This window comes from Lithobates pipiens, unplaced genomic scaffold (assembly GCF_037356315.1).
Source record: "Lithobates pipiens isolate NorthernLeopardFrog02 unplaced genomic scaffold, aLitPip1_a1.2 Scaffold_8, whole genome shotgun sequence".
NCBI lineage: Eukaryota > Metazoa > Chordata > Amphibia > Anura > Ranidae > Lithobates > Lithobates pipiens.
Window position 1 is genome coordinate 514,627,123 of NW_027507903.1, and position 24,235 is coordinate 514,651,357.

The 24,235-nt window shown below is 44.0% G+C and overlaps 1 protein-coding gene across 1 annotated transcript in view; it reads right to left on the minus strand.

Annotated features, from left to right (window-relative positions):
• The window catches only part of LOC143960628 (uncharacterized), a 41,935-nt gene that overhangs the window by 13,438 nt on the left and 4,262 nt on the right, over positions 1–24,235 (minus strand). Inside the window, exon 3 of the mRNA XM_077469400.1 lies at positions 2,025–2,136. Coding sequence (XP_077325526.1) covers positions 2,025–2,134 — 110 coding nt within the window. The 5' untranslated portion in view covers positions 2,135–2,136. The remainder of the gene's footprint in view (positions 1–2,024; positions 2,137–24,235) is intronic.

The following is a 24,235-nucleotide window of genomic DNA, read 5'->3' on the forward strand; positions in this document are numbered from 1 at the left end:
AAACTCCTTGAACGTCTGGTCTACAACCGACTGAGCGACCCCCTTGCTGAGAATAGCCTTTTTGATCCCCTTCAGTCTGGATTTCGTCCTCAACACTCCACAGAAACTGCTCTCCTAAAATGAACAAACAATCTACTAACGACCAAAACCAATGGACACTATTCTGCACTCCTATTACTAAACCTTTCTACTACCTTTGATATGGTTGACCATACCTCCGCCTCAAAAAACTCTACGCCTTTGGTCTCTGTGACTGTACTCTTTTGATGGTTCTCTTCCTACTTATCCAAACGCACCTTTAGCGTTACTTACAATTCTACTTCCTCCTCTCCTCTCCTCTTGCTTTCTCTGTTGCGGTCCCCCAAGGTTCTGTTCTTGGGCCTCTCCTATTTTTAATGTACACCTCCTCCCTGGGTCAGCTGATAGCCTCCCATGGCTTCCAATACCAACTCTATGCTGACAACACACAAATCTATTTTTCTACCCCTCATCTCACTCCCTCCGTCTCCTCACGTATCACTAATTTACTAACAGATATATCAGTCTGGATGCCACACCAATTTCTCAAACTCAATCTATCCAAAACCAAACGTATAATTTTTCCTCCCCCACGTGCCCCTCCCTCTGATCTCTCTGTCAAAATCGATGGCACAACTATAAGCCCATCCCTGCATGCCTAGCTCCTAGGTGTAGTCCTGGACTCTGAACTCTACCTTAAGCCCCGTGTTCAATTACTGTCCAAATGCTGCCACCTCAACCTCTGCAACATCTCGAAAATACACCCCTTTATAACCAATGACACAACAAAGCTCTTAATTCACTCGCTGGTCATCTCTCACCTCGACTGCTGCAACTCCCTTCTTGTTGGCTTACCTCTACATAGTCTATCCCCTTTTTAATCTATCATGAATGCTGCTGCCAGACTCATCCACCTTACCAATCGCTCTGTGTCTGCTACTCCTCTCTGTCAATCCCTCCACTGGCTTCCGCTCACCCAACAAATTAAATTCAAAATACTAAGAACAATTTACAAGGCCATCCACAACTTAGCCCCCAGCTATATCACTCGCCTAGTCTCAAAAGACCAACCCAAGTGTTCTCTTCTTTCCTCTCAAGACCCCCTGCTCTGACCTCCTCCCATGCTTGCCTCTAGGACTTTTCCAGAGCCTCTCCAATTCTATGGCACTCCTTACCCCAATCTGTCCGATTATCTTCTAGTCTATTAGCTTTTAGACGACCCCTGAAAACCCTCCTCTTCAGAGAAGCCTATCCTACCCACACCTAACAACCTTATTTCAATTTTCTCCATCAGCTCATCTCCCACAGTCATTACCTTTTGTTTCACTTGACCCTCCCTTCTAGATTGTAAGCTCTAACGAGCCGGGCTCTCTGATTACTCCTGTATTGAATTGTATCGTAACTGTATATTGTAAAGCACTGCGCAAACTGTTGGCGCTATATAAATCCTGTATAATAATAATAATAATACAGAACAGGAAGCCTCTTGTAGGTTTTAATTTTACATCCAGGTATTGCTATACATCCAGGCCTCTCCTTTATAGCTAGTAACTATGATACTTTGTAGACTATCACCTAAACCCTGTGAATATGCAGGCCAGGTATTCCTGTATAGCACAGGAGAATGCTGTGACCAGAGGCATAGGTTTGTTCTTGAAACCCTGTAAGCATTTTGCTTAATCCGGCAGTGGCTATTATTTCAAGCCTAGATTTATACAAAGTAGGCATCTGGACTTCAGCCCTACTCCATAGTTTCTTTGATGGCATTAGATGTTTTTTGACTTGTTTAACTCTAAAAAGTAGTCCTTAAAAGAGAAATTCGTGAAAAATCAAAATGCCTGTGTGAGAAGCCTGAGAGAGAAGTCTGGCCACATAACCATTCCTAGTCATTGTACAGAAGACAACAGCAAGAGAATCAGTACAGCCCAGAAGATGGAGAATATCGACTTCCATTAGGGATTCCCTATAGCAATGATGTGATGAGTTCTTCTTAAGTGAGGACATACCTGAGGTTGGAGGTATCAAAGCTGAGAAGGGACTGTTGCCGTCTGTTTACGTGGCTGTGGGAGCCAACATAACAGTTAGATGTGATATTTCCTGAGATGTGTTGGGACATGTCTGCAAAAAACACAAAAGTCATCATGTTAAAGCTAAAATTTTTGGAAAATGTATATAAGTTTACTGAGTTTTGATTTTCAATAAAAAATGTATGTATTTTCCATAGAACGTGTATGAACACATGAATATGTTCTGATAACTACCTGTAATCCTCTGCACAGCAGCACAAAATGTACATGTAGGGGATTTAAAAGCATTTAAAACATGCTTGCAGGAGGGAAGAGCACAGGTATGACCATATATGGGCTAACCACAGGTTGGGGGTTTGTCCGGGATCAGACTTATCACTCAACTGCAATGTAGTCCATGGCAGAGGTCGAGGACATGGCTACTTTGTCTGGCAGGGTCTCCAGACTGGCTTAACAGCCATTTACCATTAATATAAATCTCCAAATTTTTTGTTTCAGTTGTGAATTTAAAGCGTTTGTTAACCTAAAAAAAAAAAAAAATAATTGGATCCTGTTCACTTAAAGCATGTTATACAGCACAGTGCTTATGCTGTGTAATTTGGCCCCTTCTATCACCTGAATTACCTGGCTGATCCTGCCTGGCTATACCATCCCCTTTGTAAACTGACCACAGTATATCAAGGCTGCTGAGCCCTGACAACTGTGGTCAGTTTACCCGTACCTCCATTACCCACAGCCCTGCTCTCTGCTCTCCGCTTTTCTCCTGTTTCTTCCTCCCCCCTCCCCTGCCTTCCTGCCAGCTCGTACCAGGCCCCCCCTTTCTGCTGGTATCATAAGATTATTTTGTTTTTACAATCCTGTCTGTTATAATAAATGATGCTGATAAATGATGTGCCCCACTGTATGCATTTTCTATCCGCCTATACCTTATTTTATATGGTCACGTGACCATCCGTCTCTCTCTCTCTCTCACTCTCTCACTCTCTCCTCCTCTTGGCTGACATCAGCGCGGGGGGGGGTTCTTGGCCACGCCCACTTTCCTGTCAGCTCGAGAGAGGAGAGAGACCGCCGGACACATGAGCGCCAATCGGTTCTATAAAATAAGGTATTTAGCCTTGGATTTTTTAGAAACTGCATACAATGGGGCACATCATTTATTATAACAGAGGGGATGGTAGCAACACAATAGTGCAGTCAGTTACGGGACTTTTCAGTTCCAGAACTGGAACACGGTAAGACCCCTTTCACACTGGGCATTTTTCAGGTGCTTTAGCGTTAAAATAAGCGACTGTAAAGCACTTGAAAGAAGCCTCATCTGCAATCCCAATGTGAAAGCCCAAGTGCTTTAAGAGCCCTTTCACACTGCCTGCTCCCTGGTAAAGCGCTGCTTAAACTAGTGGTGCTTTATCAGCATTTTTCTATCGCTAGCGGGGTGCTTTTAAGCCCCCCAGTGGCCAAATAAAGGGTTAAAAGTGCCAATGATTTTAATGGGAAGGTGTATTCACCACTCCAAAATCACTGCAAGGAAGCTGGACTTTTTTTGACACCCTGCCAGCGCAGCGCCTCAGTGTGAAAGCACTCGGGCTTTCACATTGGGATTGCAGATGAGGCTATTTTCAAGCCCATTACAGGTGCTTTTTTTTACCCTAAAGCGTCTGAAAAACGCCTGAAAAACGCCCCAGTGTGAAAGGGGTCTAAAAGGCATCAAAAACACACTGGAATGCATGAAAAATGCACCGGACTCCAGAACAGTGAAAAAAAATACAGGAAAAAAAAAGAAAAAAAAAGCATCTGGAATGCATCCGGAAATGCATCAAAAAATGCATCGGAACGCACCAAAAAGGAGCATGCAGAAATGCATCCGGAAACGGATCTGGAGTATGTTTTTGTGGTGTGAACCAGCCCTTAAGGTATAAGAAAATAGATACAGAAACAGAAGCTGTCAGCCATTTAAAACCTTTTAAAGCAAGCATGCCTGAAAACAAGTGCTGCAAACTGCCTAGTATTACCTCTGTTCATCTAACATAAGCCTGTTTTGAGTGCCCCTCTGAATATGGTTTCACTCTGTTACTAAGGACTTGACTTCCCTGGCTTTTAGACTATGTCCCATGCATCCACCATCCCATATCCTCATTGGTTAATCTCACTGAGAAATGCGGAAGGAATATGGGTGGAGCTTACATTTAAACCGGTAAGCCTTGTCTACAAAAACAAAAAAGCAATACCAAAATCAGAGAGGTGCACAAAAGTGGCTTTTCTAACATACAAATATATTATTAGACAACGGACCTCCCTTACTCTCAGCCATGACATTTACTTTTTAAAAGTTAAAAATAAAATCTGCCAAGACAAATTCAACTCTATGCACCACACCATAAAAGTTGTGCAGTGTACCCCGCCCTGAGCTTGGGTTAATGTTTGCAGATCATTGCAACTCATCGGACATGGTGGATGAGCCCCAATAGGCCAGCTCTTTTTTTTTTTTTTTTTTTTAAGGGAAGTAAACAAAATAAATATGCAACAAGTGGCCGATATGCTGCACCCTCCCTCCCCTCCTGTCTGCTTTGTCTGTACGTAAATCCATCTCCAGGTAATTAGACTGTATAGATGTCATCAGACAATAAAATGAATTCTATTTCTGGGCACATTTGCTCTTTGTTAGGAAATAAGGTGTATTGTGTGCGGAGCAGAGGGTGCTGCTATCTGGCTATGGACTGTCTCCAGACGTACACAGCTTTGCAGCACAAAGACTGTTCTGCACGTCGCTGAACACCTGTCACTCTAATTGCCTTCTTCCCACAGGCTAAAACAGAAGCGGCCATTGTGTTATCCGCTGTCCCCAGATCACACGTCATGTCAGCTGAGAGGGTTCACATTAAACTGAACTCATGATCCAAACACAGAGCGTTCACATCAATCCCCACCACTGATCCTTAAAGAGCCCCTTCATGCAATCGATTTACATTCAGCAGACCCTGTGACCGTTCTACAATCAGGAAGTCTACTCTGGTGCACTTATCCTTTTTGTCTCCCTAGCCTGTCTGAAAAAAAAAAATCCTGGTATGGATATTTTATACAGCTTGGACCAATGTTAACTATAGGTACGGTATACCATACCTGGCCGAGACCCCTGGAAATACCTAAAGAAGACACCATTATTCCAATGATCTTCACTTGCTTCTAGGTCCCGTGCCGAGCAGCTGCTCTGCTACATTCTGATCACAGGAGGTCACCTGCTTGGCATGGGCACCATTCAGAGAATGGTGATTTCCAGTTTCCAGGGGCATCAGCCAGGTATAATATATACATAGTTACCAGTGGCGGCTGGTGCTCCATCAGTCGCTCCAGCCTGCACCGCACACCAAGCCCAATCTTTTTTGAAGCCTATTACAGCATCTGGCTCTAATAATGTGCTTAAAAAAAAACAAAAAAAAAAAACACCCTCCCCATTGGAATCCATGCATCCTACACCCTCCATGTAGATTAGAGGGCCAGACGCATGGAAGGGGGGGGGCGCGCCTGTGCGCCCCTAATGGACGGGCCGCCACTGATAGTTACTTTGGTTGGAGCTAAGTTGGAACAATGACCTTATAAAATATCCATACCTGGAATTCATCTTTAAAGTGGAGGGCCACCCTAAAAAAATTAAATACATAAAAATTTCCCTAAAAATCAGAAAAAAAAAATAAAAAAAAGTTTTTTTAACTAACCAGAAATGGCTGTTGCTAGGCAGATTGTTCTAATCTGCCACTTCCTACATCGCGGTGATCTTCAGTTTTCTCCTCCTCACATTGTCTTCTGGAGAAGTTGGCGCGGTGTGTTCTGGGAACTGCGTGTGTCCCAGTACACAGCCGGCCATTCACAAAGCTCTGCGCAACTCGCGCATTGCGCAGTAGGAAACGGGCAGTGAAGGCGCAAGGCTCCATTGCCTGTTTTCCTTCACTGGAACAGCGGCGCCAAGAGCCGAGGGACGGGTCGGCCTCGAGCGGCCGAGATTGCAGGCTCCCTGAACAGGTAAGTGTGCTTATTAAAAGTCAGCAGCTACAGTGTTTGTAACTGCTGACTTTAAAAAAAAAAAAATTTCAGCTGGCCCGCCACTTTAACCTAACCCACTCTGCCCAGCTTATACTGACTTTGATACAACGGTCACAGACTTTGGTGTTTGTTTACAATCTGCAATGAAAGTCTGCAGACTACTGGCCACGCCTGCGCAGTACATCAGCAGAGACGTTTATATGTCTGTGTCTAGAGGCCGCATAGGATTCTATAGGGAGATATTATGCAGGTGCAGCTGGGACACTGCAGACTTTTGACAGTCAATGTAAATAAGCACTGAAAGAGCCGACCGTTGGATTGAGGTTGGTATAAATTTGGGGACAGGAGAGGCTAGGTAAGACCTTGGAAGGGAGAAAAAAAGAATAAGTGCACTTGGTTTAAAAGTATACTTACCCTAAGCCTAGGTTTCCATATTGAGACCTGAAAGTCGCGCGATTTGTGCTGCATTTTTGATGCAACTTGAAGCAATGCCTGTGTATTCTTGAGGTCTATGGACCTCAAGTCGCATTAAAGTGAGACCAAAGTAGTGCAGGGACTACTTTGAAGTCACATAGATATGAACGGTACTCATTGGAAATCATGGGGTACGACTTGTAATGCGACCTTGCAGTCCCAAGTCACAGGACAAGTTGCACAAGTGGATAAAGAGCCTAGAGACTTTTGTTATTTTGTCCTGAAAGTTTCCAATTAACCCTTTTCCCAACCCACTTCTAAATGCCAGTGTACCAACGCATTTAATGTATGTGAATGGGCCCTACTGCTCCATTATGTGCAGATATGCTAGTTTCCTGGCTGTCATGCTGAACTAATGGCTTCGATATTAAATCCTGAGTGAATAAAAGTGCATATATTGACTTCAAATTTTGTTTTGACTTCCCTGGCTGAGTGCATGTCCCAAGTCAGTGACTCACAACTCATAGAAGCCATTACAGCAGGTATGACTGCCAGGCAGAATGTATTTTCAAAAGACCAGTAGTATCCTTTGTTCTTCCCCTGTCAGATATCTTGTAATATCCTGTATAGCCAGACGTTATCTGCTTGCACTCCTTTGCTCCATGGCTTCAGGCCCAGAACATGTCCATTTTATTCGATACTGGACATGGCAAGTCACTGAATGGTGTTTACATCCCCTTGGATTGGACCTTGTTCATATGATGACAGAATGGAACGTTCAGTACTATAGATGCTGAGATAAATAAACAGTGTAGTTGCCTTGCAGGCTATAAATCTCTCACACACGCAAAATAAATTTACAGTTACAGCAGATGCAGACAGAAAGTACCTGGAGGCAAAACCGTCGCGATCACCTCCAACTTCCTGTTTATTAAAAGATCACATTAAATTGGTCTTTTCACACCAAAATCCATAGCGGACAGCAGGGGAAGGGAGCCCATGGAATATGATGTACAATATTATACAATCATAAGCAGAATTCCTACTGTACATCTTCTATTCCTATACTATATATTAAAGTAATATTTTATAGCATTAAGCCTAGGTTCACATTGGTGCATTTTGGCATGCGATTCGACATGTCAAATCGATGGCTTTTGCTGGCAATGGCACCAATTCCCAAAAGTACAGTGCCTTGAAAAAGTATTCATAGCTCTTGACATTTTCCCCATTTTCTCATGTTACAACCAAAAACATAAATGTATTTTATTGGGATTTTATGTGATAGACCAACACAAAGTGGCACATAATTGTGCAGTGGAAGGAAAATGATAAATGATTTTCAAAGCGTGCATTTGTTAATGCTTTGTAGAACCACCTTTCGCTACAATTTCGCTGCAAGTCTTTGGACATGGGCCATTCTAACACATGAATATGCTTTGATCTAAGCCACTCCATTGTAGTTCTGGCTGTATGTTTTGGGTCATTATCCTGTTGGAAGGTGAACTTCCCACCCAGTCTCAAGTCTTTTGCAGACTCTAAGCCCCTGTACACACGGTCAGAGATTCTGCCAACCAAATCCTTCGGATTTTGTCCGTCGGATTTAGTTCCGACGGATTGTGTCCGAAACAGTTGCATACACACGGTCGGACTAAGTTGTCGAAAAATCCGATCTTTCAGAACGTGATGACGTAATTTTGTTACGATGGGACTACATTCAGGCTAGTAGCCAATAGCTTTGATGTAGGAATTTGATCTGATCATGCGTGGCACTTGGTCCGATCAAAATTCGCTACACATGATCGAAGTATGTCTGATCAAACCAGTTGGTCGGGAAATATTTCCAACATGTTGGAAAATTGGGTCCGATGGATATTCGGACGGAATCAGTCCGATGCATACCACACACAGTCGGATTATCCGACGACACGGTCCGATAGGACACATTCCGACGGATTCTCCGACCGTGTGTACAAGGGCTAACAGGGTTTCTTCTAAGATTGCCCTGTATTTGGCTCCATCCATCTTCCCATCAACTCTGACCAGCTTCCACGTTTTTGGTTGTAACCTGCCAAAATATGGAAAATTCAAGGGGTATGAATATTTTTTCAAGGCACTGTATTTCCTGTACTACTTTTGGCAACTTTGGGAAGCGATTTGTATAGACATCTGTGCAGAAACCCGCACAGATGTCTGCAACCCCCCCAAGTCAGACTGCATTTCCGGGTTGAAATCGTGTGAGTTCAGCTGAACTTGCACGCTTTCTAACCCACAGCAATGTGAACCCAGGCTAAATGTCTGAAGGAATACATTCCTGACCCGTCACAATGTACAATAACAGTATAGATTTTCAGAAAATCTGACAGTTTTATCTTTAACCACTTGCGGTCCGGGCCATAGCCGAATGAGGGCTGCAGCATGGACCTCAATTTCTAGTAGGACGTCATAGGATGTCCTCCCCTGTGCATGCTCCCTGTGTGGGGAGCGGGGAGTGCCCTGTGATCACTGAGTCACTGAGATTCGGGTGATCACCGATCCGAGTAAGGGGGCCCCTTACCATGTGATCAGCTGTCAGCCAATGACAGCTGATCACATGATGTAAACAAAAGCTCGGTAAGCGTTTTTTTTTCTCCTCACTCTGACAGCATGAGGAGAAAAAAAAAAGCCGATCACCGGCTTATGTTAAAGGGACATCAGTACCGAAGAGGAAGCATCACTGGCACCTAATCTGTGCCAATCAGTAGCCCCTGCCAGTGCCACCTGTTATTGCCACCTGCCAGTGCCCATCAGTGCCACCTATCAATGCCCATAAGTGCCACTTATCAATGCCCACAAGTGCCACCTATCAATGCTCACTAGTGGTGGCAATCAGTGCCACCTATCAGTGTAAGCAATCACTGCCCATCATTGCCACCCATCAGTGACCATCACTGCCACCCATCAGTGACCATCACGGCCACCTATAGGTGCCCATCACTGCCGCCCCATCAGCGTACATCAATGAAGGAGAAAAATTACCTGTTTGTAAAATTTTATGACAAAATAAAAAAAAAAAATAATAAAAAAAAAATAACGCAGAGGTGATTGAATACCACCAAAAGAAAGCTCTATTTGTGGGGAAAAAATGATAAAAATTTCATTTGGGTACAGTGTTGTATGACCACGCAATTCTCATTCAAAGTGCATCAGCGCTGAAAGCTGAAAATTGGTCTGGACAGGAGGGGGGTTTAAGTGCCCAGTAAGCAAGTGGTTAAAAAAGCCATCCCTGGGCTCCAGCTAAGGCTGGGTTCACACTGGAGAATGCAGCAGCTCACAGCAGGGGTCCGGTGCATCTCCATTCACCGTTTCAGGTCCGATTTCAACCAGAATTTTTGGCTGAATTTGGACTGGAAAAGGACCAAAAGACGCACAGTACTCCTATGAAATTCGCACCGGAGCCGCTGTGGAGATGTGTGAACTGGCTCCATAGAGAGCCGATCTGGTCACAATCTCCTGCTATGCGAATTGGATGCAGGAAAAATCTGCATCCAATTCGCAATAGTGTGAACCCAGCCTAAATGACTTTGCCTAGGCTGAGATGATGTCATCAGTCTGCTGCAGAGAGGAGGAAGTGTCTCCTCTCCCTCTGTGATCAGACTGCAACCATGTAACACAAAGTGAGAGGCTCTAGAAGGGAATAATTTGTGACAGACATTTGTTAACACCATCAAGACCTGCACAGGTACCAGGATTGACAAGACTGTGTAATCTCAGAGTTGGTATCTGAAGCCCAGGAGGTAGACAGTGACTCTGGATGATGCCTGAATAAAGATGGTGGCATTCTTTTGGAGAGGAAAGCAGATGAAGACATTGTCAGGGAGAGTGAACTGTGTAGGACGTAGCAAATATCTGCAAGTGTTGTATTGACACACTACTTAGCATGCTTCATTTAATGTGACCCGGTCACCAAACTACAGCGCCTATGCCTGTAAAGCAAACAGTATATACTTACCTCTCCAGAAAACCTTATTGACTTGTTCTATTACATTTAAGAGGAATCACTGGGTAAAGTTTCTTTTCAAACCAACACTTTTGTATGTGTCAATCTACTGTGCCCCTGTCCACCCCACCAGTTCTTACATCACTATAGGACAGGGGTGGGCAACCTTACAGAGGTGAAGCTCTACCTGGGCAACAAGGGAGAAGTCAAATATCACCGGGCACAGCGTCGCCTCCTCACACCCGATTTAAACCTCGAATTGCTGCACAACCGTCTTACAATTGCGTTCATTACACAGCAATCATGTGGTGAGAAGGGAACATATCGCCTCCTAACCACCTGTCAACACACACTCAGATAGCTTTTCAGAGGAGCAGCAGTGCTGCTACACTTGTGAATGAGCCATTAGGGCTTGTTCACATGTAAAGTTGGGTGGGTGGGGGGTGGTAAAACAGCAGGATATAATAGAAGTCTATGGCTAAGTGCAGAAAACCCACAGGAAAGCTTGCAGGTACACTTCAGTGCACCCGCGGTGTGGGTAAACCTCAGTTTATCAGTTTGAAAATGTCCTGTACTAAAGTCCTATACTAATATGCTCAGTGTATTGCTTCATTGCTAGGGCTAATTGCTAGGGATCAATTGGTTCAACCCTAAGTCTGGAATTGCTCCACTTCTCTCTTCTGCCGCTAGGTGGCCAGGTAGCTGGCAACATTAGATATGACAAGGGCAATGAAAGGACAGATTAGGAATGAATGGGGTATCTTAGCCAATGGGCAAGGGTTTCTTAAATCCCTTGGCCTGCTGGGATAACCTATATATTTGGGTGGAGTCAGGTGATCTATGTTCTGTGCAACCTGGATGGCTGTCTGGGTGGATGTGTGTTGTGCTGCCTCGGGCTGCTAGGCCAGAGCCTGAGGCCTATCCTGGGGACATTTAGCTGCTAGGCTGTCTGAGGGCCTATCCAGAAGCAATAGAGCAGTGTAGGGTTGGGATTGTGGTTTGCAGTTCAACCAGTAGTGACGGTTCTGCCTGCCAGAGAACCTGTCCTGGTCGGAGGTAGAGGGCAAGTTGTCATCAACTTATTACCAGGGACCACAGTGAGTAGCTGAAGCAAGTACCGAAGCAGTATTCTCAGCAGCCGGGGATGGTGAAGAATCGGGAAACTTCAGCAGGAGTCAAGCTAGGGACCCAGCCAGCGGAGGTGACGCTTGCAGCGCAGCCTTGTGTGCCAAGCCAGGGACCGAGCAGGCCAGTGGTTTGACGCTTGAGAAGTATCTGGAGTGCCAAGCTAAGGACACAGCAGGGAAGTGAGGATGACGCTTGAGGAAGACTCAGTGTGACGGTTGGAAGAGCTCAGGAGATCCAGTGGCAGTGGAAAAGTATATATATATATATATATATATATATATATATATATATAGGCAACGATTGGTGTCAGTTGTTATTTTTATTTATTTTTATTTTTTATTATTACTCTTGCCATTTTATTAAATTGTTTCATTTTTTTTTAACATTCTTTTTATTATTTTTTTTACAGTTTTTTTTAAGAGCCCCATTGGGATGCTTTGGTGAAATATCAGGGGTCTGAACAGACCTCTGATGTCTCACTTTTGAGACAGAGATTCCTCGGTCCCTTTTACTGCAGCCAAGCAGCAGGGGGAATCTGCACAAAAAAGGGGGAATATGGTGTGCCCAGGCACTCCTGGCACACCCTGTGTGCACACCTATGAGTATGAGAACAATTCAAAACAACCAATTTAATTTGTTATGAATCAGAAAGGTCCTTCTACTACATAGTTGATAGCAGATGTAAAAGGAGATTGTACATGTTTGTGAGAGGTTTGTAATAATTCAAACAATCAGGCACAGTGGTAATTGTCATTGATATTTCAGTCAAAAGCAAAGAAGAGTCAAGTATTTTAAATTATTATTTGCAGTGCTTTTATTTCCATAAATTATTTTTTATTCACTTGCCATGTGTCTTTGAACGTTCTAGAAAATGTGACTACTCCAGGAAGAGTCTATTACCTAGCACAGCCACCTCCCTCCTCGCACATCATAGCCCTCTCCTCTTCTCTCGAATTACTGTCTATGCTGGCCCAGCTCCTTCTCTCACCTCCCTATATATAACCAGGGAGGAGTGATGTTAAATACTGTAGAGCAGGGATGTCAAACTGGCGGCTCTCCAGCTGTTGTGGAATTACAGGTGCCTGTGGGAGTCATGCTTGTAACTGTCAGCCTTGCAATGCCTCATGGGAATTGCAGTTCCACAACAGCTGGAGCGCTGCCAGTTTAACACCTATGCTGAGTGTCACGTGACAGCTCTGAATCTGCTGGGGCTGCTGACATTATATCCAAAATGGCAACACCCAGCATTAGTCTTGGGGCTTTACACAGTTTACACAGAAGAGACTTTTACAGGTAAATAACAAATAAAATATGTTAAATGCACATAAAATCTTATGGAAGGATTGTTGTTGAAATGAATGGTAACAATATGTGCTAATGTGACTAATCATTTTATATATTGTTTTTATAACACACATGGGTGAATTCAATATCAGGTGTAGGGCTTATCTGAGAACCTAGTAAAAGCTTCAGCTCCCCGCTCTGGCGTATACAGCCATGTCCAATGGATTCTATCCAGGGAGCATGGCTGGGTAGAGAATCCATCTAAACTGCTTGTAGTGTCTGAGAACAAACGTAGTGAATCGCAAGCTGCACACCCAGCAATCCTGTTCATCAAAGAGATAAAAGCAGCCTCAGTCTATCTCTGTCCCAACTAGGGATGCACCGAATGGGTTTTTTTGGTGCCGAAAGCGATACCGAAAATGAAAAATACACTAGGCCGAAAACCGAAACCGATACCGAAACAGCACCGATACCGAAAATGACTGTTTTTAAAAAATATTTTTATACAGGAAATGGTCAGAGACTGGGGACATGGTACAGGAGGTGGTGAGAGACTGGGGACATGGTACAGGAGGTGGTCAGAGACTGGGGACATGGTACAGGAGGAGGTCAGAGACTGGGGACATGGCACAGGAGGTGGTCAGAGACTGGGAACATGGCACAGGAGGTGGTCAGAGACTGGGGACATGGTACAGGAGGTGGTCAGAGACTGGGGACATGGTACAGGAGGTGGTCAGAGACTGGGGACATGGTACAGGAGGTGGTCAGAGACTGGGGGCATGGTACAGGAGGTGGTCAGAGACTGGGGACATGGCACAGGAGGTGGTCAGAGACTGGGAACATGGCACAGGAGGTGGTCAGAGACTGGGGACATGGTACAGGAGGTGGTCAGAGACTGGGGACATGGTACAGGAGGTGGTCAGAGACTGGGGGCATGGTACAGGAGGTGGTCAGAGACTGGGGACATGGCACAGGAGGTGGTCAGAGACTGGGAACATGGCACAGGAGGTGGTCAGAGACTGGGGACATGGTACAGGAGGTGGTCAGAGACTGGCAACATGGTACAGGAGGTGGTCAGACTGGCGACATGGTACAGGAGGTGGTCAGAGACTGGCGACATGGTACAGGAGGTGGTCAGAGACTGGCGACATGGTACAGGAGGTGGTCAGAGACTGGCGACATGGTACAGGAGGTGGTCAGAGACTGGCGACATGGTACAGGAGGTGGTCAGAGACTGACGACATGGTTCAGGAGGTGGTCAGAGACTGGCGGTATGGTTCAGGAGGTGGTCAGAGACTAGCGGTATGGTTCAGGAGGTGGTCAGAGACTGGCGACATGGTTCAGGAGGTGGTCAGAGACTGGCGACATGGTACAGGAGGTGGTCAGAGACTGGGGACACGGTACAGGAGATGGTCAGAGACTGGGGACACGGTACAGGAGATGGTCAGACTGGGGACATGGTACAGGAGATGGTCAGAGACAGAGGACGTGGTACAGGAGGCATCCCCCATTTTCAGGCCAGTGTCCCCCATTGCAGCCAGTGTGCCTGTGCCCCATTGCAGCCAGCGTGTCCCATTTTGCAGCCAGCGTGTCCCATTTTGCAGCCAGCCTGTGCAGGGAAGAGAGCCACCTCCGCCGCCTGTTTGATCACAGCGCCGGGAACATCACAGCTTTCATTTCAATAGCTGTGTGTTCCCGGCCGTGCACAGTCACACACAGCCCCTCCCCCTTGTCCGGGCACTTTGATAGACAGATCACCCGTCCAATCCTGCGGATGATCTGTCTATCCAAGTGCCCGGACAAGGGGGAGGGGCTGTGTGTGACGGCGCGCGGCCGGGAACACACAGCTATTGAAATGAAAGCTGTGATGTTCCCGGTGCTGTGATCAAACAGGCGGCGGAGGCGGCTCTCCTGCGCTATACACCCCCCATGATGGGCGTCACCAGGGCCGGAGGGGGCGGAGCCCCGCCCCCACCCAGGCCACACCCCATTTTCGGCTCCATTATCGGCCGTTTTTCTCTTTCGGCAAATTGCCGAAAAGGGCATTTTCGGCAGATATGTTTCGGCGGCCGAAATTTCGGTGCATCACTAGTCCCAACATGTTTCGCCTTGCCATGACAAAGCTCTGTAGGCAGGGTGAAACGTGTCGGTTTGTGGCCGAGGTGAAGATAGACTGAGGTTGCTATCATCTCTTTGATGTACAAGACTGCTCGGTGTGGCTTGCGGTTCACTACTTTTGCTCTTGGATAGGACCTATCTGCACTGCAGTATCACAACTCACACACTGTAGTGCCATTCATTTTGAGCACTTTTAATGAAGACACAATGTTTAAACACATACTGTATATACACACACACACACACACAGTGTATGTATGTATGTATGTATATATATATATGTATGCTTTTATGCGCATACAACCTTCAAATCTTCTGAGAAGGCTGTCCACAAGGTTTAGGAGTGTGTCTATGAGAATGTTTGACCTTTCTTCCAGAAATGCATTTGTGAGGTCAGGCACTGATTTTTAACCAGAAGGCCTGGCTCGCAGTCTCCGCTCTAATTCATTCCAAAGGTGTTCTATCAGGTTGAGGTCAGGTTCCTCCACCCCAAACTCGCTCATCCATGTCTTTATTGATCTTGCTTTGTGCACTGGTGCGCAGTCATGTTGGAACAAGAAGGGGCCATCCCCAAACTGTTCCCACAAAGTTGGGAGCATGAAATTGTCCAAAGTCTTGGTATGCTGACACCTTAAGAGTTCTCTTCATTGGAACCAAACCCAACCCCTAAAAAGCAGCCACGCACCATAATCCCCCCCACCAAACTTTACACTTGGCACAAAGCAGTCAGGCAAGCACTGCTCTCCTGGCAACCACCAAACCCAGACACTTTCAGATTGCCAGACAGAGAAGCGTGATTTTTCACTCCAGAGAACACGTCTAGATTGCTTTAGAGTGCAGTGGCAGTGTGCTTTACACCACTGCATCCAACACTTTGTATGGCACTTGGTGATGTAAGGCTTGGATGCAGCTGCTTGGCCATAGAAACCCATTCCATGGAGCGCTCTATGCACTGTTGTTGTGCTAATCTGAAGGCCACACGAAGTTTGGAGGACTGTAGCTGTTGACTCTGCAGACAGTTGGTGACTTCTGCGCACTGTGCGCTTCAGCATGCGCTGACCCTGCTCTGTCTTTTTACATGGCCTACCACTTTGTGGCTGAGTTGCTGTTGTTCAAAGTTGCTTCCACTTTGTTATAATGCCACTAACAGTTGACCATGGAATATTTAGTAGCAAGGGAATTTCACGGAAGGACCTTTTGCACAGGTGGCAACCTATCATGGTACCACAATTGCATTCACTGAGCTCCTGAGAGCAATCCATTCTTTCACAAATGTTTTTACAAGCAGTCTGCATGCCTAGGTGCATGATTTTACACATCTGTGGCCATGAAGGTGATTGGAACACCTGAATCCAATGATTTGGATGTGTATCCCAATTCCCAATACTTCTGGCAATATAGTGTATATGGACTGGGGATCTTATTTTATTATAAGATTTATATTTTAATTGTATTGTTATTGAATGCACTTGCACTGCAGCCCTAAAAACTGCTTTCTCCTAAAGGGCTTACAACATCCATTAACCTCTCGGAGCGGCTGATAATAATGAGGTCATATTATTCAGGACACGTCTCCCATGGATTGATCCTAACACAAACAATCTTTCATTTTACCAGCTGCGTATGCAAAATGCCATTTAAATAGCAAACAAATGGTGACTGGCCATTTGCATGGATACATAGTCAGCCCAGTTTCTGCTCTCCCCAGACGTGACCTAATCCCTGAACTCAACGCGGAAATGAGAACATCACACAACAGAAAGGCGCGAGTGTGCGCGCACCAGGGACACAGTAGCAGCACGCCCTGCAGACATGTAGAGACGGTATCACCTTTCACCCCGCAGCCAGTTGGCAGTGATGACAAATAGTGTTAAGAAGACAACTGACACTATGTATACAATTCTCCTGGCTCATTGTTTCTATAGACTCCTTATTACACACAAATATACAGTATAATTCAGAAATCCAGGGATCTCATTTACATCCTCAATGCATGCTGCCATTGCTGAGTAACGTACTGCCTCAATAAATATAGTATTACAGTCTCTGTAATAATATGTTACTTTATCCGGTTAGTGAACTGCTGCACATGTGAGCACTCGTCCTTTAGGGCTTGTTAAAAAAAAAATTCCGTTCAGCCAGTGGGTTGAATGAAAAACAACAAAAAAAAAGCCTGAAATGTCCTCACATCAATACAAGTAATGTGGATGGAGGGATCTCCGTGCTGTGCTATTGTATTCTGATAGCAGGGAATCCCCCCCACTGCCAGAATACACAGATCAGTGCTTGCAGCCATTGGCTATAAGCGCTGATCGAATTATGATTTCCAGCAGGACCTTTGACAGAAGCCAGTCATTGGACTGTCTTCAGTTGAACAGACAGCGGTATACACGTAGAAAATTTTTGGTATGTGTGTGTACCTCATTTAACATCACCCACAGAAGAGTGATCGTGATGAATCATTTTTCATAGGGCATTTGACAGACGTAATGTCCCTTCCATACCACTTGTTTAACCCTTGAAAGCCAGCACCACTGCACTGCCTGTATGCACATTATTATAGGGCAAGTACAGCATGGTCCATTAACTTGAGGCTGGATTCACACTGTCTTCGGATGTGGCTCACAGCAGGGGTCTTGTTCTCTGTTACAGGGACGAATCAGGTCTGAATTTTTGCCTAAATTTGGACCTGGAATGGAGCCAAAGATGCACAGGACCCCTGTGCAATGCGCACCACGCCCGCCCCGGACATGTGTGAACTGGCACCATTGAGAGCCACTCACAGTTTCCTAAAACCCGCATTAAATTTGCATTAGTGTGAACCCAGCCTGAAACGTATTGAGTTTGGCAGGTGGTGCTTCTGGCTGAATGCAACAGGGGATACAATTCTAGTTGTGCTGCAAAGAGCCTTGGTAATGCCCCGTACACAGGATGAGATTATCGGACAAATGATTGTCTGTTTTTTTTTGCACGCTAATCTCAGATTGAATCTGATGCATTTACTAAAGTCACGGAAATTCCCATACAACAGAAAAAATTGATGAAAAGAAGTGATGTCATGTGTTGTAATGCATTTTTATTGCATTTGCGAACGATAGCTGTACTGATTAAATGAAAATCGTACGATCTGGCATCATATAAAAAAAAAATGTGTGCATGTCCAATAGAATAATATTGGATGAACGGTCCTGATCGGCTCTCGAAAGCTCTGTACTAACAATCCGATTATCATATGATCGCTTCGAAAGTAGTATTTTCTGTACGATTTTCTGATCGTGTGTACGGGGCATTAGTGTACAACCCCTGAACTGCAAGTGTAAGCATAACCTTAGTGATTTCCAGATAAAGATACAAACTCTCATTCAATATTTATGGAATATATAGCAGACTTTCAGTGAATATATTATAATATTTATATTCGATTTTCATCATCTCCACCACTACAGAAATCAAGCTGAGAATAGGAATGCAACTGCAGACTCTGCTGCATTGTATAATACCGGTCATTAAACATGTTTCAGGCACTGAGGGATAAAGGAGGAGATAAGACCTTGACCTTGTTGCCTGTATTCTGACCTTGAGCCTGCATCCGATCCAACCCGACCCGATCTCTATCCCGAGCCCATCCTGGACCTATCCCTCCTGTCTCCGGTTTGCCTTGGATCTCTGCTCTGCAGCCCATCCATCCATCTTCTCCCTGTCCTGTTGGTTTCCCATCCTTACCCATCTGCTGACCCCCCTGTGTATGACCTTGGCCTGGCTTTTGTTTACGATTCCGAGCGGAGACGGACCCGTCTCCAAAATTTTTGGGACACATCTGCAGGGATCGTTTTTTGGCTGTCTGCTGACAAGCTCTATTGACTCATAGAACATATGTTCTGTTGGGTCCGAGCTATCTGGTAAGCTCACATCTTCACTGGTGGTGGTCTTGTCACATTGATGATTGCAAGATATTGTGTTTTCTCGGTCATATGAAGAGTGTGCAAACTTCTGACCAATCACTTGGGACTTTTGGCACGATCTTTAAATGGACTTTTTCCCTTAAATATGCTTTTTTGCTATATAACTTTTTTTTGTAGTTCATTGCTTCAATGTTGAAATCTGCTTTTGGACAGCTTATTTTATGTTTATTTTAATTTATGTTCATATATGTATGATTCTAGTGTCATTACACCAGTCATTCCTTTATTGTTTATTATTTTTCTCCGACACCTCTTTATTATAAGATTGGTTGTCAGTATCTATCACTACTTAGTATGTCATAAGATTGGTTGCTAGTATTGTCAGTATTTAGTGTGTCATAAGATTGGCTATCAGCACCTATCACTATTTAGTGTGTCCTTTTTACACATGATAGCACTAACATTAGTTTAGCTATGTTATTGTTTCAGCCATTTTAAGCACTACACTTTATATAACCATAAAGGATGAGATAGAATACATTATTCTATCTATGTCGACTATTGTTTTTGTGAATAATCGGTCCTGCACCCCCAGCTTCTGTCATTTACACAACACAAGACACCATCTAGTACTGTAGTGATCTTCCCTGAACTAGCTGGTGGCTGCGTGAGATTGTGGGCTAAAGCCTCGTACACACGATTGGATTGTTGGCCAACAAAACCGCGGCCTTTTGTGCGAAGGGCGTTGGCCCAAACTTGCCTTGCATACACATGGCAAGGAATTGTCGGCCAACAAACACAAATATAGTGACGTACTACGTGTTTTTTCAGCTCTTAAACGCCACCCTTTGGGTTCCTTCTGTTAATTTTGTGTTAGTAGAAGTTTGGTGAGTGTTGATTCGCGCTTTCTTTATTTTGCACTTTTCAGTTTGTTTCTGTTCCGTTTGTAAACCAGCCATGTTGCGGAATCAAAGGAGATAACGTGTTATTTATTATTGGCCTTGGGGTTATTGCTTTGACATTATTTTTTTGGTTGAATAATGATTTGATTTGGTATATTTTCTTTATTTTTGGATGCATAGAATGCACTTTTTCATTAAGTTCTATTGGCAGATAGCATGTCTAATTTTTAGGGCTGTTACTGATTAAAATTTTCGTGTTCGATTAATCATTTTTTTAAAATCGATTAATTGACTAATTTCGATTAATTATAACACACATACAGATCCAACTACTTTTAGCTGATCTCCTTGCATTGCAACTCTACATTAGTCAGTGGTAAATGTGGTATACACTACAGTGCCTTGCGAAAGTATTCGGCCCCCTTGAACTTTTCAAATTTTTGCCACATTTCAGGCTTCAAACATAAAGATATAAAAAATTTATTTTTTGTGAAGAATCACCAACAAGTGGGACACAATTGTGAAGTGGAATGAAATCTATTGGATTTTTGAAACTTTTTTAACTAATAAAAAAATGAAAAGTGGGGCGTGCAAAATTATTCGGCCCCCTTGCGTTAATACTTTGTAGAGCCACCTTTTGCTGCGATTACAGCTGCAAGTGGCTTGGGGTATGTCTCTATCAGTTTTGCACATCGAGAGACTGAAATTCTTGCCCATTCTTCCTTGCAAAACAGCTCGAGCTCAGTGAGGTTGGATGGAGAGCGTTTGTGAACAGCAGTTTTCAGCTCTTTCCAAAGATTCTCAATTGGATTCAGGTCTGGACTTTGACTTGGCCATTCTAACACCTGGATACGTTTATTTGTGAACCATTCCTTTGTAGATTTTGCTGTATGTTTGGGATCATTGTCTTGTTGGAAGATAAATCTCCGTCCCAGTTTCAGGTCTTTTGCAGACTCCAACAGGTTTTCATGCAGAATGGTCCTGTATTTGGCTGCATCCATCTTCCCCTCAATTTTAACCATCTTCCCTGTCCCTGCTGAAGAAAAGCAAGCCCAAACCTTGATGCTGCCACCACCATGTTTGACAGTGGGGATGGTGTGTTGAGGGTGATGAGCTGTGTTGCTTTTACGCCAAACATATCGTTTTGCATTGTGGGCAAAAAGTTTGATTTTGGTTTCATCTGACCAGAGCACCTTCTTCCACATGTTTGGTGTGTCTCCCAGGTGGCTTGTGGCAAACTTTAGACGAGACTTTTTATGGATATCTTTGAGAAATGGCTTTCTTCTTGCCACTCTTCCATAAAGGCCAGATTTGTACAGTGTACGACTGATTGTTGTCCTATGGACAGACTCTCCCACCTCAGCTGTAGTTCTCTGCGGTTCATCCAGAGTGATCATGGGCCTCTTGGCTGCATCTCTGATCAGTCTTCTCCTTGTCTGAGCTGAAAGTTTAGAGGGACGGCCAGGTCTTGGTAGATTTGCAGTGGTCTGATACTCCTTCCATTTCAAAATGATCGCTTGCACAGTGCTCCTTGGGATGATTAAAGCTTGGGAAATCTTTTTGTATCCAAATCCGGCTTTAAACTTCTCCACAACAGTATTACGGACCTGCCTGGTGTGTTCCTTGGTCTTCATGATGCTCTCTGTGCTTTCAACAGAACTCTTAGACTATCACAGAGCAGGTGCATTTATACGGAGACTTGATTACACACAGGTGGATTTTATTTATCACCATCAGTCATTTAGGACAACATTGGATCATTCAGAGATCCTCGCTGAACTTCTGGAGTGAGTTTGCTGCACTGAAAGTAAAGGGGCCGAATAATTTTGCACGCACCACTTTTCAGTTTTTTATTTGCTAAAAAAGTTTAAATTATCCAATAGATTTCGTTCCACTTCACAATTGTGTCCCACTTGTTGGTGATTCTTCACAAAAAATTTAAATTTTATATCTTTATGTTTGAAGCCTGAAATATGGCAAAAGGTTGAAAAGTTCAAGGGGGCCAAATACTTTCGCAAGGCACTGTATATACAATCACCCGACACTAGTTAGTGTCCACAATCCATGACTTAACTTCACAGTTCACACAAATATAATTTAAATTCAAAATGTAGCACTCACGTAAGTAATTTTTTTTCCACAGTAGAGTGACAATCCCTCCACCTCCGGTCTAACTAATCACTCTCACCTTATGGAATGGACCCCTGTGCAAACAGATGGTCATGCAAGCGGGTATCAAAAGGGTTAACACGGACCATAAACTTCTCTCACGTCTCCTTAGATCTCAGCAAGGATGCCAGGTCATGGATAGAAAGAAAAGATCTAAGCGCTCACTGCTTAAGATTTTATTTTTGTGTTCAAACACAAACTACTCACATAAAGATGATAAAAACACAGCATGTAAAGCCGGCAATCATGTTAGTTCCGTAGGGCAGCAGCAGGTGACGTCATGCGTAGCTCCTCCTCCGTACGCGTTACGTTCAATCAGAACTTCAACTTCACTGGACTCCCCCCCCCCCTTCCCTTCGTTAGCAGATGGCGGCACTTGGGGAAGGGGGGGAGGAGTCCAGTGATGCGGATGCCCGTGATGTCACCGGATCTCCGACAGAACTCCCTGAAGACCAGGAAACCGGCGGAGAGGTGAGTACCGATCAAAAGAATTTTGATAAATCAAAAAAAAATTATCGATTGATCGAGGAATTAATCCTTAATTTCCACAGCCCTACTAATTTTATGTGTTTTGTTTTTTAATGCACAATAAAAAATTGTGGAGAATAATACCTGGCTATGTGTTTTACTTCGAATGACAGTTTGAGAGTAGGCAGTTACATTTAAAAAATACAATGTAAAATTAACAAGGGACACCGACATAGTTGTATCTTTTATCTTAAAAACTATAGGATAATGGTGTTGTAACTTGCCCAAAAAAAAAAAAAAAAAAAAAAAGCATAATAATATTATTCTTTATATCACTAGAAAAAAAAAAGCCTTTGAAAATGAATTTGCAATAACTCCATCATTATCACCAGCAAAGCAGCTTCATTATTATCCCATTAAAGAAGAAGAGAATTGTGCGCTGCATTTCAATATTTCATAATTTGCCACGTCACGAATGTTAATTCTCCATTACGAACGCTAGTTTATAAGACCGACCGCTTCTGGCTCGTCCTTGCTTCCAAGCATGCGTGTTTGTACTTTGGACTTTTGTCCGACGGACTTGTGTACACCTGCTCAGAAAATCCGACAACAGACCTTTTTCCGCGGAAAATTTTAAAACCTGCTAGCCAACATTTGTCCATGGAAAATCTGACAACAATTGTCAGATGGAGCATACAAATGGTCGAAATGAACCGCCAAAAGCCTGTCATAACACATTTTCCATCGGAAAGTCCGATCGTTTGTACGAGGCTTTAGTCTTTTACAGTTTTATACACATTAGGTTTTCATGTGCCTTAAATCGAAAATCGAAAATTAATGACAGGCTGAAATACACAATGGCTGGACATTGTACCCAATGGTATTCACATTTAGGGCTGTGTGTGTTCTGGGATGTATGCACATAATTCAAGAATTCTGAGACCCTAGCATACTCCTCTGAATGTACAGGGCCCTAAACAGCAATACCACTCAGTACAGCCTCCGGCCGCTGTGTATTTCATACTGTCATAGTTCAGTCTGTCACATCTGTGGAATTTTAGTGAAAATGTCCAGTGGTCATGGTGATATTAACTGTGCAATACAAGAAAGGAGCAGAAATGTCACTGCATGTCTCTCTCTGTGAGATATCTGTAGTACACAGTGCTGAATATTTCACTGCAACTGTCACCTACAAGAAGAAAAAAGGGGAGGGGACATCACTGTGTACAGGTACAATACGGGCGTCTACACAGGATCTCCAGGATAGAACTGGGTGTGGAAGGGAGAGACGGGGAGAGAGCAAGAGAGAAAACAAACAAAGAAGAGAGAAAGGAAAGAGAAAAAGAAAGAGAGAGGAAGAGAAAGAATGAATAAGAGAGAGGAAAGAGAGAAAGAAAAGGAGAGTTCGTGAGAGAAATAAAGAACAGGAGAGAGAGAGGGGAAAAAGAGAGATAAAGAACGAGAGATAAAGAACGAGAGAGATAAAGAACGAGAGAGTGATAAAGAACGAGAGAGAGATAAAGAAACAGAGAGAGATAAAGTACGAGAGAGAGATAAAGAACGAGAGAGAGGGGGGAGAGAGATAAAGAATGAGAGTCAGAGAGAGAGAGAGAGATAAAGAACGAGAGAGAGAGATAAGGAACGAGAGAGAGATAAAGAACGAGAGAAAGAGATGAAGAACCAGAGAGAGATAAAGAACGAGAGAGAGAGAGATAAAGAACCAGAGAGAGAGAGAGAGAGAGAGAAAGAACCAAAGAGAGAGAGAGATGAAGAACGAGAGAGAGAGATAAA